Source organism: Neopsephotus bourkii, unplaced genomic scaffold (genome assembly GCF_033783945.1).
Source record: "Neopsephotus bourkii isolate Nb327-2 ecotype Australia unplaced genomic scaffold, CSIRO-AGI_Nbou_v1 NB_547, whole genome shotgun sequence".
Lineage (NCBI taxonomy): Eukaryota > Metazoa > Chordata > Aves > Psittaciformes > Psittacidae > Neopsephotus > Neopsephotus bourkii.
Genome location: NW_026901048.1, coordinates 1,671,449 through 1,688,617, shown reverse-complemented (window position 1 = coordinate 1,688,617; position 17,169 = coordinate 1,671,449). Strand labels below are relative to the sequence as shown.

Here is a 17,169-nt window from a genome sequence, read left to right as displayed (position 1 = left end):
AGAAAAGGGTTGCAAACATTGGAAGAGGCTGCCCAGGGAAATGGCTGAGTCACCATCCCTGGAGGTATGTAAAAGACATGCAGATGTGTCACTTAGCGACATGGTTTAGGGGCAGACTTGGCAGTGCTGGGTTTAGAGTTGGACTTTATGATCTTAAAGGTCTTTTCCAACCTTGATGGAAATGATTCTATGAATACAATCCAAAAGCTGTTTCACAAGAGGCCATGAAAAAAGCAAAACCATATTTTGACAGCTAAACAAACTTAGAGTCAAAAATCAAAGTAGTTACCCAGAAGTACCAATGTCAGTGTTTTAGAAATCACATTCCTGCCTCTTACTTTCCATGACAGGCAAAGATAGTAAAGCCATTATTCAATAAAAACATCAGCAATGATGGAAATAATTAGTAAATGCTGACCAGATATGCATAGATATTATCATTTAACTTCATCACCTAAAAATTCACTTTACCTGTGTGCCTTGGAAAGGGACCTACCTCCATTCTACAGATAAACCAAAAGCCAAAAGGCAGCCCCATAAAGAAGCAGTGAATTAACATAGCATGCCTGCACACAAAGGCATTCTATGCTGGTCACAGACAGCAGACCAGAGCTGCCCCCCTTCCTCAGCTTCAGAAATGAAATTCTTGTGGTTTTGTTTTTTTGAGTTTTGTTTTGATTTTTATTTTGGTTTTGTTTGGATATTTTGATTGTTTTGGGGGGGGATTCTTTTCTTAAAACAAACCTCAAAGAATGTAACAGTAGGTGATGTGAACTGCACAAGGAACTGGATTATAGCAGTTTGTTAAACTTTAAGGCAACAATCATTCAACTTCTTAAAGTTACTTTAATTCCTACTTTAAAAGCCCAAATGAATTACAGTATATAAGAAATGCTTTATCAAAAACACCCAGTTGTGAATATGTCCAGTGTTTTTAAGAAGTATTTACATTTACACAAGTAAGAGACAAATGCTTTGAATTACCTGTGTGGTTTGCTTCCAGTTCTGCTATGCACAATGTATAAGAAATCAAGTAACACTTGCATGGCAGAACGTATTTAAACAAACTTACCAGGAGCATCAGCATAAATGATCCCAGGTATATGACCAGAAAAAACCCAGAAATCATAGCTAGACTGAGAATTCCACGAATCCACCAATTTTTCCATCTATGAAAAAAGATAACAAAAAGCAATCCATTATAAGTAAAATTAAATGCCATTTCCTTTACTCACTAAAGATTAAAGTGTATTAGATGCAGTGTTTCTGTTTCTAATATGCAGTGTATTGTTAAACAGTGTTTATAAACCAGGAAACACAGAATGAACCAACTATCCAACTAGCCAGAATACACAGTAAAACAAATTCATGTTAGCCACCTTTCTTCTTCCTCCATGCTTCCCCCAAAAATGTCACTTGCAATTAAATGGATCAACCCCATACTGAAGCTGCTATAAAAACACATCATGACCCTCAAAAAGCAACACATAATCAGTAAGATTGATAAGGGCCCAGTCATGTAAAAGCTTACATACGAAAGAAAGGCTGCAGGCAAAAAGGACACAATTCTGAGAGTAACAGCAAAAAAAAAAAAAAAAAAAAACCACAAAAAACAATCCAACAAAAACCAAACAGGCAATCACCAATCACCAACTTCCCATAGCAGCAAAGTAGCTATTTTGCCAGGTAGAGGGTTATGTTTTGAAAGCAGTCCTGTGCTCTTGTGAGTGCTGGAACCAGCACAGAAAAACATGTGACAGTAAGGGGTGATGGATCAAAGTAGCTGTACTTCTTTGCTCTCATAAACTTTTGCAGCTACAAGTGGCTACCTAAGGAAAGCAGATTAGAAAACCCTCTTACCATAAAATCACAGAATCATTTAGGTTGGAAAAGACCTTTAAGATCAAGGTCAAGCCCAACCATTACTCCAGCACTGACAGGTCCACCACTAAACCATGTCCCTAAATGCCACAGCTACACGTCTTTTACGTACCTCCAGGGATGGTTACTCAGCCACTTCCCTGGGCAGCCTGTTCCAGTGCTTGACATTCCTTTCCAAGAAGAAATTTTTGCTAATATCCAATCTAAAGCTCCCCTGGTGCAGCTTGAGGCAATTTCCTCTTGTCCTATTGCTTATTACCTGGGAGAAAAGACCAACACCCTCCTCACTACAACCACTTTTTAGGTAGTTATAGAGAGCGATAAGGTCTCCCCTAAGCCTCCTTTTCTCCAGGCTAAACAACCCCAGTTCCCTCAGCCATTCCTCACAGGACTTGTACCCTAGACCCTTCACCAGCTTTATTGCTCTTCTTTGGACAGACTTCAGCACCTCAAGGCCTTTCTTGCAGTGAGGGTCTCAAAACTGTGGCCTTAAAAGTGCTGAGAACAGGGAGATGATCACTACCCTAGTCCTGCTGGCCACACTAGTTCTGATACAGGACAGGATGCTCTTGGCCTTCTTGGCCACCTGGGCATACTGCTGGCCCATATTCAGCTATCTGTCAACCAATACCCCAAGGTCCTTTTCCACCAGGCAGCTTTCTAGACACTCTTCACCGGTTTCATTGCTCTTTGGACAGACTCCAGCACCTTACTGTCTTTTTTGTAGAGAGAGGCCCAAAACTGAACAGAGTATTTGAGGCCCAGAATGCCTTCTTTGCAAAAGTAAGTGTTCGTTTAAAAAAAGGACAAACAAAAAAACAAACAGCTGGGAAGTCTTCGATGATGATGTTGGGCTTTTGGTTGGGTTTTGCTTGCTTTCTTTTTTTTGTGTAATTTCTAGAGTAACCAAAATGTTATTTTCCAAACCAACACAGCTCTATCCCCCTGCCTCCAAAGGCCTTTAAAATCAGAACCCAGTTAAATAAAAATATTAATTAAAACCCCCATCACATGCTCCACTCTGCCGTGAAAATGTTCCTAGTCAACAGTAGTACATATTTTATTGTTCATACTCCTTTTTCAGTAATTTTTCTCCTCTTTTGCCTGTGTTTTTCCCTTCAAGAATTTTGCCTCTAAAGTTACACTGAACCATCTAATCACAAGTTACTTCTAAACACGAAACCCTACTACCACTTAAAGAAATACTTTCTAACGTTTTGTTTTGTATTAGTCCTGTGTTTCATTGCTGCGTCAGGTGATTCATGGGACACTCTTAGTTCTGCATCATACTCCAGCTTTAATGTAAACTTCAACTGTATTAATTTGGTTTTCAAAGATGTTATTCCTTGGCAGGTTAATGGCAGCTAAACCCACTAACTGGATTTGTCTTAAGTATCAGAAGAAAGGCACAACAGGCTTTATTTCAACAGATGCTTTACGTTCCTCTATGACGTGGGCTCCTAGTGGCAGCTAGCTCCTAGTGGCATATCTATAATGAGCAAGGGTCCTTTAAAAGAATTTAACTTCCCTTATGAATAACATTAAAATATCATATAGTATCTTGAAGATGTTGACAAGTGCGGCACTGGAAAGACAGCTTCAGTAAGACAAGCCCCACAATGTAGGAAGCCACCTGACAAGTTGTATCCTAACTTCCTCCTGGAAAGGTATGGATTCCTCTGAAGGTCAATATTTCTGAGAGTTGCAGTGTAACTCACTCATGTTGCACATTATGACAACAGCTCTGGTGGGACTGCCAGCAACTAAATTAGCATGTAATTTTGAATCTAGCATTCATGAAGCACCAAGAATTTAATTTTGCACTCAAAGAACTTTTGTGCACTTTTGTGCAAACACTCCAATAAAGAATTTCAAGCATGTGAAACATGAAAGGTTTTGCCTGCACCTCTTGTTGCTTGCTTTGGGGTATGACCATGCAAGTGCCTTTAGACTGGATATAAGGAGGAAATTCTTTCCTGTCAGGGTGGTGAGGCACTGGAATAGGTTGCCCAGGGAGGTTGTGAATGCTCCATCCCTGGCAGTGCTCAAGGCCAGGTTGGACGAGGCCTTGGGTGATATGGTTTAGAGCAAGGTGTCCCTGCCCATGGCAGGGGGGTTGGAAGTTGATGATCTTAAGGTCCTTTCCATCCCTAACTATCCTATGATTCTATGATTTGGAGACCTAAGAATTCTGCAGCATTTAACATGGCAAGTGAAGTCCAAAAGTGACAGGAACTAGATACTCCTTTGTCGTGGTTTAAACCCAGCCAGACAACTTGCGCACTCACTCCCCCCCCCCCCCCCTTCTTGCCCTCCCCCTACTCTCAAAGGGACGGAGAGGAGAATCAAAAAGAATGCAACTCCCACGGGTTGAGATAAGAACAGTTTAGTAACTAAGGTATAACACAGATCACTACTGCTACCACCAATAACAGTAACGATAAAGGAAATAACAAGGGAAGAGAATACAACACCTCATCACCAGGCGACCGATAACTCGCCCCCCCAGCCCAACCAAGCACTGACCGATACCTCCTCCAACCCTGCCGTCCACTCAGCCCTTCTGGGTAACTCCCAGTTACCTCCTGGGCATGAAGTGCTGTGGTATGGAATACCTCTTTGGTCAGTTTGGGTCAGGTGTCCTGTCTCTGCTACCTCCTGGCTTCCCTCCTCCCTGGCAGAGCATGAGGCTCACCAAGTCCTAGGCCAAACCAAAACATCATTGTTATCAGCTCTGTTCCCAGCCCGAAAGTCAAAACACAGCGCTTGCACCAGCTACCAAGAAAGAGAAAAACGACTGCTACTGCTAAACCCAGGACATCCTTGCACCACGATGGTGGTAGAGAACACCATACTCTGCCTACAGCTGGTGCAGTTTAGAAACATGCTTTTTGCAACCTGGGAACAATAAATTTGTTTACAGCTCCCAGACATCACAACACAAGCAGACAATGGATTAGAAAAGGAGCAAGCAAAAAAAATAATTTCATACTGCTATTGGAGATACCTACTGGAGATCAGTTTTTATGTAAGGTCTTGGAAGTTTTTAATCACAGTCTGGATTACAGGTCCTTCTTCCAACTCTTGCAATACCTAAAGTGCATCTAAAATATACATTTGATATTTCTTGGTTCCTTACACCTTACACTGCATTACTGAAAAAATGTGATGTGAATTACCACCTCCAAAGGGTTTGACTGATCAAATATCGTAAAAGGGACTGCATAAAAAAAATTACACTAGGAACTTCATAATTTCTCTGTGAATAAGCAGATCCCCACAATTATCTATATCTATGCACATACACCTTCCCCTGCATTTGCTAGCCCTTAAGCTCCTTTGAACAGGGCTTGAAGGCAGAAACCTAGGATTGGAAAGAGATGGTAGGGAAAAAAAAAAAAAGTTGTTTCAAAAGGTATGAAAATAAAAGCTATGTCATACTTAATTATAAAGAAAAAATCAGAAGTGTAAATGCTGTCAGAAAAAGCTAGCAAAGCTCATCCAGAGAATTTACACTGCTTTACTTTTCATTCATATGCAAATGCCACCACCCTTAACCTTGAATACAGGAAATCAGTTTATTATAACTCCCAGAATTAGTTAATCTGGATATCAAAAACTGTCCTGGGTTCAGCAGTAGCAGTCATTTTTCTCCTTCTTGGTAGCTGGTGCAGTGCTGTGTTTTGACTTTCGGGCTGGGAACAGAGCTAAAAAACAATGATGTTTTGGTTTGGCCAAGGACTTTGTGAGCCTCATGTTCTGCCAGGGAGGAGGGAAGCTGGGAGGAAGCAGAGACAGGACACCTGACCCAAACTGACCAAAGAGGTATTCCATACCACAGCACGTCATGCCCAGGAGGTAACGGAGAGTTACCTCAGGAGGGCAGGGGGACTGCAGGGTTGGAGGAGGTATCGGTCGGTGCTTGGTCGGGCTAGGGGGGCGCGAGTTATCGATCGTCTGGTGATGAGGTCTTGTATTCTCTTTCCATGTTATTTCCTTTATCATTACTGTTATTGGCAGTAGCAGTAGTGATTTGTGTTATACCTTAGTTACTAAACTGTTCTTATCTCAACCCGTGGGAGTTGCGTTCTTTCTGATTCTCCTCTCCGTCCCTCCAGGAGTAGGGGAAGGGCAAGAAGGGGGGGGAGTGGATGAACAAGCTGTCTGGCTGGGTTTAAAACACGAAAAAAACAAATATTATTCTTTAGCCCATTTTATTGCAATGCTTAGACTGAGTACCAGCAAATCTTTATGTAAACTGTAGCTAAACATTGCAGCAGTGTACTTAGAAATATATGCAGTGAACAGTCTTCGGTATATGCAAAAAATACTACGCTGAAGGAACTGACAAAGCATAAATGAATCAATGATATCCAGTAAAAATTTAACCTTGCATTTACATGCACATCATATGAAATTTAAAACTGCAGAACAATCTGTAAAAAATAAAACTGCAGCATAATCTGTAAGAATTTTAGCCAGCAGCTATTAAATTTTGAGAGCTGTTGGTTTTACTATACCTGGCAGACAAGCCTGACAAAGCCCTTTTGAGGATTTCTGGAGTGCTGTCTGTTGGTGGAGGAATATCGGGAACATCTAAATCACTTCTAAGATCCAACTCACAAAGCCTTTTTTCCAAATCTTCTTCCTATGAAGGAAGAAAAAAGGCAAACACCCAAGGTCATTAATTATTATGTCAGGAAACATTATTCAGAGTCAAAAACATTGCTTTAGGAACTGATAATATTTACATTACCTTTTAAAAAGACAGCAGTGGTATACTAGTGAAACTGCAGATGTTTTAGGAGACAAATATATCCCAATAAATATTTATAAGAAGACCAGGACTCAGATGTTGTGACATTACCTACTGTGCTCAAGAATCTTCACATTCTAGGCACTTTTACAGCCTACATAGAGAAAGCATAAGGATATATTTTTCCAGAAATGTTACAGCTGACATAGAACACGTGAGTTTAACAGGAATCTCCATCCCTCCAAAACATTCTGTCACTTACATCTCAAACTAACCTTTTATGGATTAAGGATTTCTTGGTGGGTTTCTTGGTGGTTTAATGCCACACTAAGAAACAAAAAAAAATAAATGGAATGCTTGAAAAATAGTCAATAGTACAATGGACAGGGATTGCTGGCACAATTACATACATACATGAGGACTTGAACCCTCCAGCTCAAAAAGAATAACCCCAAACCAAACTGTGAAGTGACCAAGTGTCCTACAGAGTCTTACTCAGAATGATTTCTTGTATGACTCCAACACTGCAGCTGTCTCTTCCGTATTCACTAATGACCACTCAGGAAGACATAATCTATACAGACTGTGTATCTAACTCAAATGGAAGATAGGCAGCACATTTTCTGGTGACTAACAAACTGCCACCATCAGAGTAGACTGTCAAGACTATTTTCCCCTGTCACTTAAAGCCAACGCTAAAGGTGCTGATGATTTCACAAAATTTACTTCACTTGGTCTAATGTTACAAACACCCCAACTCCAGAGAGTCAGAAGGCTGCACTTAGCCCTGGTGCAGCAATAAGGAAGAGAGCTGCCTCTAGCTCAGTGTCTGTCTCTCTCAAGACCTGAACTTCCTCCTGACCTCCCTGACCTACCTCACCTCCTTACAATCCCAAACAGCTTCAAGCCTGCCCTGCTACCTCAGGTTCACCAGTTCTTAACAGCTCTGGGAACTCTTACTGTGCTTGAGAACTTTTTTCACCACCCCTATACTGCTATTTCTCAGTTTCCCACTCTCTTCAACTTTCTTATCACACATCTCAGGGGTTTTTGTCCTTAATCTATTTCCACAAATACAACTGCTTTTCTTTCCTACTTTTCCTCAACAATATTATTTTTTCCTTTTTTCTGACTATTTTTAGCATTTTGGAAGACAGCAGAGGTATGTCCTCCTTCTTGCCCTATCGGTAAGGCACAACAGAATTAAGGTGGCCTACAATCCCAGCCACTGCATGTTACTCTATAGGCTACCACCTTTTCCTCTTAATCTGTTGGTCTTTGCCAGGGAGTTGCACTCCAGTGTTTTCAGTGACTGACCTTTGTAAAGGACACAGGTGGAGAAGACAAGGCTGTGCAAACCTCAGTGTCCAAAGTCAAAGCCTAAGCCTGTACCATAAGCCCATACGACAGGCGCAGTGCTGTCGCGGCCATGGGGAAGACGGGGGTCCCGCGCAGCCCTGGACGACCGGGAGCTGACCAGGGTGCTGCAGGAGAGCCCTCCCCGCGGCGCAGGGCTGTACCCCAGACTCCACACACACCGGCGCTCTTTCCAGGGGCCCTAGGCCGAGGGAAAACACCACGCCTTTCGTTTTAAAAGTGTATTCCTCCTTTTAGAACCCGAGATCGTGAGCTGGCACTATACACATGCACAAGTGAAACAGGGAACAAAAAAAGGAGCAATTATCTTTTTCAATGGTAGGCCTGTGTTTTTCTCATTCACTTCATGTAACACACACATGCCCAAAATTATATTATTGAATGGGTTTTACATCACTTACTTCTTTGAAAAACATGGTCAATACTTTCCCTATTCCTTGGAACTCCACAGCTGAATAATTATTAGACAGATATTGTCTACAATTAATACAAGTTGTCATGGTTTAAACCCAGCTGGCAACTCAGTATCACTTAGCCACTTGCTCACCCATGCCATGCCCCTTCTCCCCTCCCCAGGTGGGATGGGGAGGAAAATCAAAAGCAAGTAAAACCCTTGGGCTGAGATAGGGACAGTTTAATAACTAAAATGAAGTACAATATAATACTACTAATAATAATAGTGATGAGGGAAATAACAAGGAGAGAAATATAAAACTAAGGAGAAAGGAAAAAAGAACCAATAAACAAGAGCAGTGCATAATAAAGTTGCTCACTACCTGCTGACCAATATTCAGCCCAATCCAAGCAGCAATCAGTCCCTTCCAGGTAACTCCCCGCAGTTTATATACTGGGCGTAATGTGCTGTGGTATGGAATACCCCTCTGGCTAGTTCAGGTCGGGTGTCTGGTCTCTGTGCCCTCCCAGTATCTTGTGGCCCTCCTCAATGGCAGAGCACGAGAGACCGAAAAATTCTTGACTTAATATAAACACTACTCAGCAACAACTATAACTTCAGTGTGTTATCGATATTACTCTCATACTAAATCCAAAACACAGCACTGTGCCAGCTACTGTGAAGAAAAATAACTCTGTCCAAGCCAAAACCAGGACACAAGTAAAAAAATGCAGATATGCTGTGGTCCAGACTTCAGAAAGTCTGTAGAATATCTGAAAAAGAACAAAAATAAATTAAAAATTACTGTGCTTGCAATGTTGCTATTCAGAGATGTTTCTCATAGTGCTATACCATAGCTTAGGAAATCAGATATTGATGCAATGGGGGTGGGGATCACAGAACTCTTCCAAAGCCGTGTTCTAATGCCTGTGACCTACACTGGAGTACAGCAAACCCTGTACAGTTATAGAAGACACTACTCATTGTGTAGATGATGGGCACTAATCCTGGCCCTAAGACCATGCCTTAGCTTCTTTAATATTAATCCCTGCTTGCACATGGCAGAGATGTCCTCTCATTTAAGCATTTGTAACTAAGAACACCCCTGAACCTTTTTGTTCCATTTTAGGCATTTTGGTATTGCAGAATATGTTTCCATGCTCAAGAAGTGTTTAAACAAGAAAAATAAACAAACACCCCAAACAAACAAACAAATTAGAAATTAAAAATTAATATCTGAATTCATATTCCTCTGATATTTAAGACACAACTGTTACTTATGCATTTCATTAGAAGTAGTACTGCAGATTTGCACTTTCCAACATCTAAATTCACAGGGGCATATGGCATTTTTCAGACTATTTGAACACCTTGAAGAAGGGTTGCTATTTATCCAGTATGTTTTTCAGTAGCCCATGCTTCATACTGCTGATACTGGGAGCTTGGCTGGTGCAAACTGCAGGTTGCATAGAACTTGCATTTGGAATTTTTTTAGCTTTACATCACTACAACAACCTGTGGGAGACAACCCCCCAACTATCTTCAATTTCCCTTTGTAACATAACTCAAAAATGATCTTGAACACTTCATTTTCCACTTAATTGCTATAATGGCAACAACCATTTCCTGAATACGGCATCTAATTTGCAAAGTCAGAAGCCACAGAGGAAGTTGTTCACTAAAAGCTAGTTATTTGTCTACTGCATCATGAAGTGCTTAGTGAATCCCATCACTGGGGGACAAGTTTTTCCTGCTGATTATTGCCTTAATTATTTTATATGATTGATTATAAACATTCCAGTTTATACCCACAAATAATGAAAAACATTATGAGAGGAAACACTAAGTTAATCATTATCAAAGCCCTCAGAAAATAGAAAAGTCAAGAGTCTTGCTACTTCAGCCTGACCCTGTAGTAGAAGCAGCTTTGGAGTTCAGTATAAAACCAAGTGGCCCTTCCTTCTCCTTCCCTTCAGGTCTGGGATTTGGCCAAGCTGAACACACAATAACAACAAGGGCCTGTGAGGGGTATTAACTGAAATGCCATGGGTCTTATACCATGAGTAGGTATTCATAAGGTTTTCAAAGGTTAATTGAAAACAGCAGAAGTTGTACCGTCATAAGCAACTAAGACATCTTTCAACCCAATTCTAAATTAAATGTTTGATCCAAGGTGTTTTCATTTTGTTCTAGTGTTCACAAACTGCAGGTGACAGAGCCTTCTACATGCAGAAAGTGTGCTACTCTTGTCTCCTTAATTCAAATCCCAAGTGTCTACAATGGGTAGATTTTGCAATAAGGTCATTGCTTGCTTCTCTTCATTTGAAGGCACATGAACAGTGTGCTCAAGAGAACCTATTTGATCCCTTCATATAATACAAGTCCAACAAGGATGAGGTGATGCAGGCCTAAAAAGCAAACACGACAGTAATTCACATGCTACAGTCAGCTCAGCACATGGTAAAAACATCTATCTGAAACACTACTATGCTCAGCAGTTTTCATCATTTCCAAAGTATCCCAAGACAAAGGTTTATTTAGTTATACGGTTCAAGAGAACCTATTTGATCACTTCATATAATACAAGTCCAAAAAGGGTGAGGTGATGCAGGCCTAAAAAGTACAGGGAAGAAAGCAAACATGACAGTTATTCACGCACTACAATCAGCTCAGCACATGATAAAAACGTCTATCTGAAACACTACTATGCTCAGCAGTTTTCATCATTTCCAAAGTATCCCAAGACAAAGATTTATTTAGCTATACAGTTCTGTTTTGTTTTAATTTTGGTATTCTTAAGACTTTCATCCCTAAGCTAAATATTCTGTGTAAGACCATAAATACTTGGCCATACAAAGGAGAAACTCAAACAGTCAGAAGCTTGAGCCTCCCTAACAGGAGTTCAAGATGTGACATCTTGCCACAAATTAAGCTTCTAAGTGGATTTCTGCTTGCTGGCTACTTCATAACGCCTACCAGAATATAGCCATGTGTCATGCAGAAAAAAAATATACACGTCAATCATTCATCATTCATCACCTAAAACGATAAACGCATCTGAATTGCTGTTTTGTACCATATGTTCTCCACTACAATTAACACCTGCCAATTGAACCACACACAGAATTATTATAGTTACAAAAGCACTTGCAATGTTTTGCATGTACTGCATTTTTTCCAGGACACAATAAGGAATTCCCAAGGAGACAGCAAATACATTTTTCCTGGAAAATGCATCATCTACATGAAAAGCAGATGAGAAACCAAAGACATTTTCCAATAGCTTATATGAAAAAATAATTAAAAAAAAGTTAGCAAGCAAAAGAATTATTGTCATTTTACCTGTGCAGGTGTTACTTAAAGTAAGTTTTCTCCTCCAGCTTTGACCTTTCCACAGTATCTCTTATAAGCTTTACAATGAAGTCAATAGTTTAGACCACATCAAAGCATATCTAATTAGATGTACCTCAATACCTTCCTCTAAAGTCAAGATATCAAAGTGTCAGAAGATACTGAATAATGAAACCTTTTTTTCCGATCTGTTAAAGCCTGACATATGCATAAACACAAACAAGAGAACTGCACACACCGAATCCAAGACTGAAACCTACAAATCCTTTACTACCTGCATCAGAACCAATTCACCACCACTTCCATGAAAATAGAGTTTTGGAAATACTCAGCTTTCATTATTACTGTGCTTGCAGCAGACAGATTACAGGTCAGAATTCTCTGTGAAAATTAAGTAGGTCCATTTTCAAGGTATTCCAAAAGAAGGAAGTCAAATGAAGTAACTAAGTGATCCATGATAGACTCCATTGTTCCACCATAACCCATACTGCCATTTACCTCCAAGCAAGTCTGGGAGGTTTTGGGCATCAAAGACTCAAGTCCCAAATCCAGTTTCACAGGTCTGAGTGACTTATCTAGTAATTGATTCCCTTGAAGGGCTGTCTTATGGAACAGAAGCAGCTTTTTCAATACCAAAGGAAAAACACTGGTCAGCAATTCCAGGCTTTTTTAAGTTACAAATAATTAACAATGACCTTAGGCACACAGTCCCTTGTTCCTATGGCCAGCAATGCAACACGATTCCACTGCCCCCTTCCCATCCTACTCTGACAACTCTGCACAGCACAAAGGCTAATAACCATGTGATTATTTCCAGGATACTTAAAAAAAAAAATGACGGTATCTGAAAACAGTGCCATTTGTATTTAGTAAAGAATGCAAACAACTGGAACTTTTAAAGAAGTGTGAACACAGAGACATCAATCTGTAAAACTTTAACTGACTTTTACATGTTAAGTATTTGAATGCCAAATCATTCGTCTTGCTCCCAAGGGCTGCAGAGTGTGTATAGAGGCACTGACAAGACATTCTTAGGAAAAGACTGTCCAGGGCACGCAGCAGCAAGTAAGAAAGGGGCAACCAAAAAAAATCACTCCTGTATGCCACAGAAACAACAGACCCGTGGAATTGTAAAGCCATACAGGGCAAAGGCATGTTCATGGGAACTTCGCAAAAATTCAGTTGCTCACTAGCTTGTTGAGCCAGACTTGTTGAGCATCCAGACTTGCAGAGCCTGGAAACTTCAGGGAGAAGCTTCACTAAGAGCATGCCATATTACCTCATATAAAACCAATGAAGTTAACTTTTATTTGAAATTATAAAACATAGAAATGGCTACCAATTGTTTCCAGTTAGTGGTAAAAAAAACATCTGCAGATGAGAAAAAAACCCAAACCCCAGCCTTACTTGAAGTCAGTAGGAAATGAGCATCTATGGACATACTAAGCATAACACGGAAAGTATCAGATTACATACTGAAAACAGGACTAAAAGTACAGAAGATAAACCCCCACAAACATTTAGTATTCATGAATTTCTTCAGCAAACACAGAGCACTTCTCCACTTTGCCAAACAAGGTGCTCTAAAGCACATCGCCTTTATGTATCTGGAAGTCTGTATGAATAGGGTCAACAACAGCAGAAGCAGCACAAAGCAGTTACCATACAAAAGGAGACAACTTTTCTCCTTCATTACAAGCAGAGTGAGAGGGAGATGTTCCTGAGCTGTGTACTAGGAAGCACTGGAAACCCACTGCACCATGGCTATCCTGAGAAGTTACGAACAAAGTAAGTTTGGGCTATAAATATGCAATTACTGCACCAGTGGACAATAAACTATCCACTTGTTGTGAAGGTCAGGCAAGAAGTAGAGCAGAAAGATAACCATCTAGGAAGGCCTATAATGTGGCATCTGTGAATCCAGATGACCAGATGCTTCTCATCAGATCACCTACAGCAGACATTATCTGCATACTCATATTCAAAACAGAGACCCAAACTGTGACCCACCTATTGAAAATTCAGTACAAAATGCTGTTTATTTTTACAGTTACCAAAGGCACTAAGGACAGCTTAATATGTGAAAACAATCCTTATTGGTGCTTGTGAGCAGTAACAAGGCTCACCAGTGCTGTGCACATCACACATAGGTTGGACTGTAATGGGAACAAGTAAAGTCCCCCAAATAATCCATTAAAAAGTCTTCTGTGATGTGGAAAAGGGTTTCCATATCTAACAGTTCAAGCAATCATCACAAATGTATGCATATTGACATACATCAGTAACCAACATCCACAGCAGCACAGCAGCAGCATCCCTTCCATTCAACATCATCTGAAACTGGATGAAACACTAGGCTGTCAAGCAACTGAAGTAAAAGCACAGTGGGCACAGAGGTTTTCTCTTTGGAAATTATGCAGATAAATAGTATTAGCAAGTTTTAGGCCCACCCTTCTGAGATCTGGATAGCAGAGGCTTTAGATAGGAAGGATTCTTTGAAGGCAGCTCACTGTGCACCTCAGAAATTAGGCTATACAATAAAGCAAATCTGAACAACTCCACAGAAAACCAGAATTTTGAGCACACTGCAACAATAAAACAAGTTTAAAAGTTAATTCTCATCTACAGAGAAATACTCTCTGCACAGCTACAGCCTAAATGTTACCTTTTGTGATGGCAGCCCTCAACGCAGGGTAGTACTACAAATTTTCAAGTTCATTAGCCTTGAGTTCATGCAACCGAAGCGCAGAATAGAACCTGACCATTGAGTTTCACTTTCCAGTTCCTTGGTCGCAACGCCCAAGGCAGACTACACACTCTGCAACTTCAGCATCCGTGCAGGTTTAAATGATCACAGATTCAGGAGCCCTACACCATGTATTGCAAACTCAATTTAGCAATCAGAAAGCTTGTTGGCTTTTTTTCCTTTTTAATTCCAGTTGCCAAATGCAAGCATCCCTTTCATTTTATTCAGACAATTAGCAACTGTGATGCGCTTAGCTTTGGTAGGGATAAGCCTGAACTCCATGCAAACAAAAGAACAGCACTGTGGCTGTTTTGCCACTGTAATGAACCTGATGCATAGACTTAGCATTTTGAAAACCTCCTGCCTTTGCAGAAATGCCATACTGAAAGTCCTTTCTGGGCCAGAGATGAATGCTATCAATTAAAAGGCCATAAAACAGAATCAGTTGCTGGGGCAGTGCTGACACACCCTTTAACCAGAGCAGATCACTATTCCCTGCTTGTTTCCATGCGGTCACACTGGCCCAACCACACTGAAGCGCACTCGTTGCCTATCCCAGTGTCCTGGTTTTGGCTGGGACAGAGTTAATTTTCTTCTCAGTAGCTGGTGCAGTGCTGTGTTTCAGATTTAGGATGAGAATAATACTGGTAACACACTGAAGTTTTAAGCTGTTGCTGAAGTGTTCATACTAAGTCAAGGACTTTTCAGTCTCTCATGCTCTGCCACTGAGGGGCATAAGAAGCCGGCAGGGAGCAGAGACAGGACATCCGACCTGAACTAGCCAAAGGGGTATTCCATAGCACAGCACGTCATGCTCAGTGTATAAACTGGGGGGAGTTGGCCAGGAGGTGCTGCTTGGTTTGGGTATTGGTCAGCAGGTGGTGAGCAACAGTACTGTGCATCACTTGTCTTCCTTGGGTTTTATTCCTCTCTCCGTTTTGCTGTCTCCCTTTCCATTACAATTATTATTACTATATTTTCCTTTAAACTGGTGTTATCTCAACCCATGATTTCTACCCTTGTTTTTCGACTCTCCTCCCCATCCAGCCTCGGAGTTGATGGTGATAGGGCAGCTGCCTGGTACTTCGTTCCGGGCTGAGGTTCACCGCCGACACCCAGCGACCCCGGCCAGGGGTGAACTACAACACGCACCCTGGCAGGGCATAGCCCGGCGGCACCGGACGCTCCCATTCCAGTCTCGGGGAGGGTGGCAGTGGGCCAGTACACGCGTGGTTCCCTCACCGCTGCGCACCGGGTGCTGAGGCCGCTTGGCGCTGCCGTCCCCCGCCCCTGCTCCCAGTGGGCCCAGCCGTGCGTTGAGGGGCGGGAAGGGGACAGCAGCTCTGCTTCTCGGCCCCCACCCGCACACCTACCCCAACGGCCCCGGCCGTGCGCCCTCACCTTATCGCTGCCTTCCTCCGCCGCCTCTTCTTCCTTCTCCGCCTCCTCGGCGGCCGCCCTACGCTGCTGCCGCCGCCGCACCGACATCGCGCCGCTGGAGCTCAGCGCCCACCCGGAGGCGAGCGGCTGAAGGCGGGGCCGGGCCGATCGGGATGAGGAGAGCGCAGAGGCCGCGCCGCGGAAACTGGCCGCCGTCGCTGCTGCCTTCTCCTCTGAGGAGCCCGGCGCTACCCCCACCCCGGCCGGGGTCAGGGGCGCTCGAGTTGCGGACGCCACCCGCCACGGCTCGGCCACGAAGAAGCGCCCGCGGCAGAGGCTGAGGCGGAGAGGGCGGGGCGATGCCGCCCAGGTGCGCCGGACGCTCCGCCCTCCGCCATTGGCCCCGCCACCGGCCGGGGCAAGGGGCGGAGCGGGGCGGTGCCGAGCCCCACGGTGGTACCGCGGTCGGCGGCAGGGCCCAGCACGGCCAGGCCCGGCCTGTGGTTGTCCCGGCTCGCTGGTGCGGTGGGGACTCGCCCCCTGCGGCGCACGCTCAGGCGTCCTCCTGTGCCGCCCCACAAAGCCCCGCAACATGGGCGTGCGCCACAAGGCTGTTTTCTCCTGTGTGGCTGAGTGGCCCCGGCACGCCTGCGGGCCTGCAGGGAGGCGAGGCAGATACCTCCACATAGCCCCGAAACCACCTTTGTGTAGATACCCGTGGACGCTGGTGCTGCAGACCGCATGGGCGCTGCTGGTTGTGGAGTGTGTTGCTTTTCACTGGGATACTTGTGCCCACCTGCTCTATGTCCATTTAAAAAGGCAAGTTTGGTGCTTGCCCTGTTTCTGCACCACCATGCCAGGTGCCCTGCTGAGCATGGTGCCACCAGCCTGTACAGAAATGTAACACATCTGCCTAAGAGCTCCCAGTCAAAAATGCTCTGGAAGGGCAGTTAGACATGCTGTATAACAGTTACTACACTGTCAGCTCCATCCTCCTCTTGAAATAGTCACTGTTCACTAGGCAGTTTACCCCAGGAGAGGGTCTAGAGAGTGCATGGGCCCTCTTCACCCAAGCTGTATCTGTGCAGGAGACATCAGGAGTGGGCCTGTGTGCAGCAAAGCAGGACGCATCTCTGTGAAGGGAAACACCCTGCTGAACACCTTGACCTCGTGAGCTGTCTGGAAATAACCCCTGTCTGCTGAGACTTACTACAGTTTGGTGTCATCCCAGTCCTCTGGTCCAGTTCAGATGACTGTGTCAGAGTGCCTTTCAGCTGTTGGCTT

At 43.1% G+C, this 17,169-nt stretch overlaps 1 protein-coding gene across 1 annotated transcript in view; it reads right to left on the bottom strand.

The window, feature by feature from the left end:
* The window catches only part of CDS1 (CDP-diacylglycerol synthase 1), a 33,368-nt gene extending 17,076 nt beyond the window's left edge, over positions 1-16,292 (bottom strand). Inside the window, exons 1-3 of the mRNA XM_061350982.1 lie at positions 15,907-16,292; positions 6,402-6,529; positions 1,073-1,169 (exon numbers count right to left, since the gene is read on the bottom strand). Of these exons, the coding sequence (XP_061206966.1) occupies positions 1,073-1,169; positions 6,402-6,529; positions 15,907-15,993 (312 nt within the window). The 5' untranslated portion in view covers positions 15,994-16,292. The remainder of the gene's footprint in view (positions 1-1,072; positions 1,170-6,401; positions 6,530-15,906) is intronic.
* Positions 16,293-17,169: the final 877 nt, after the last annotated feature.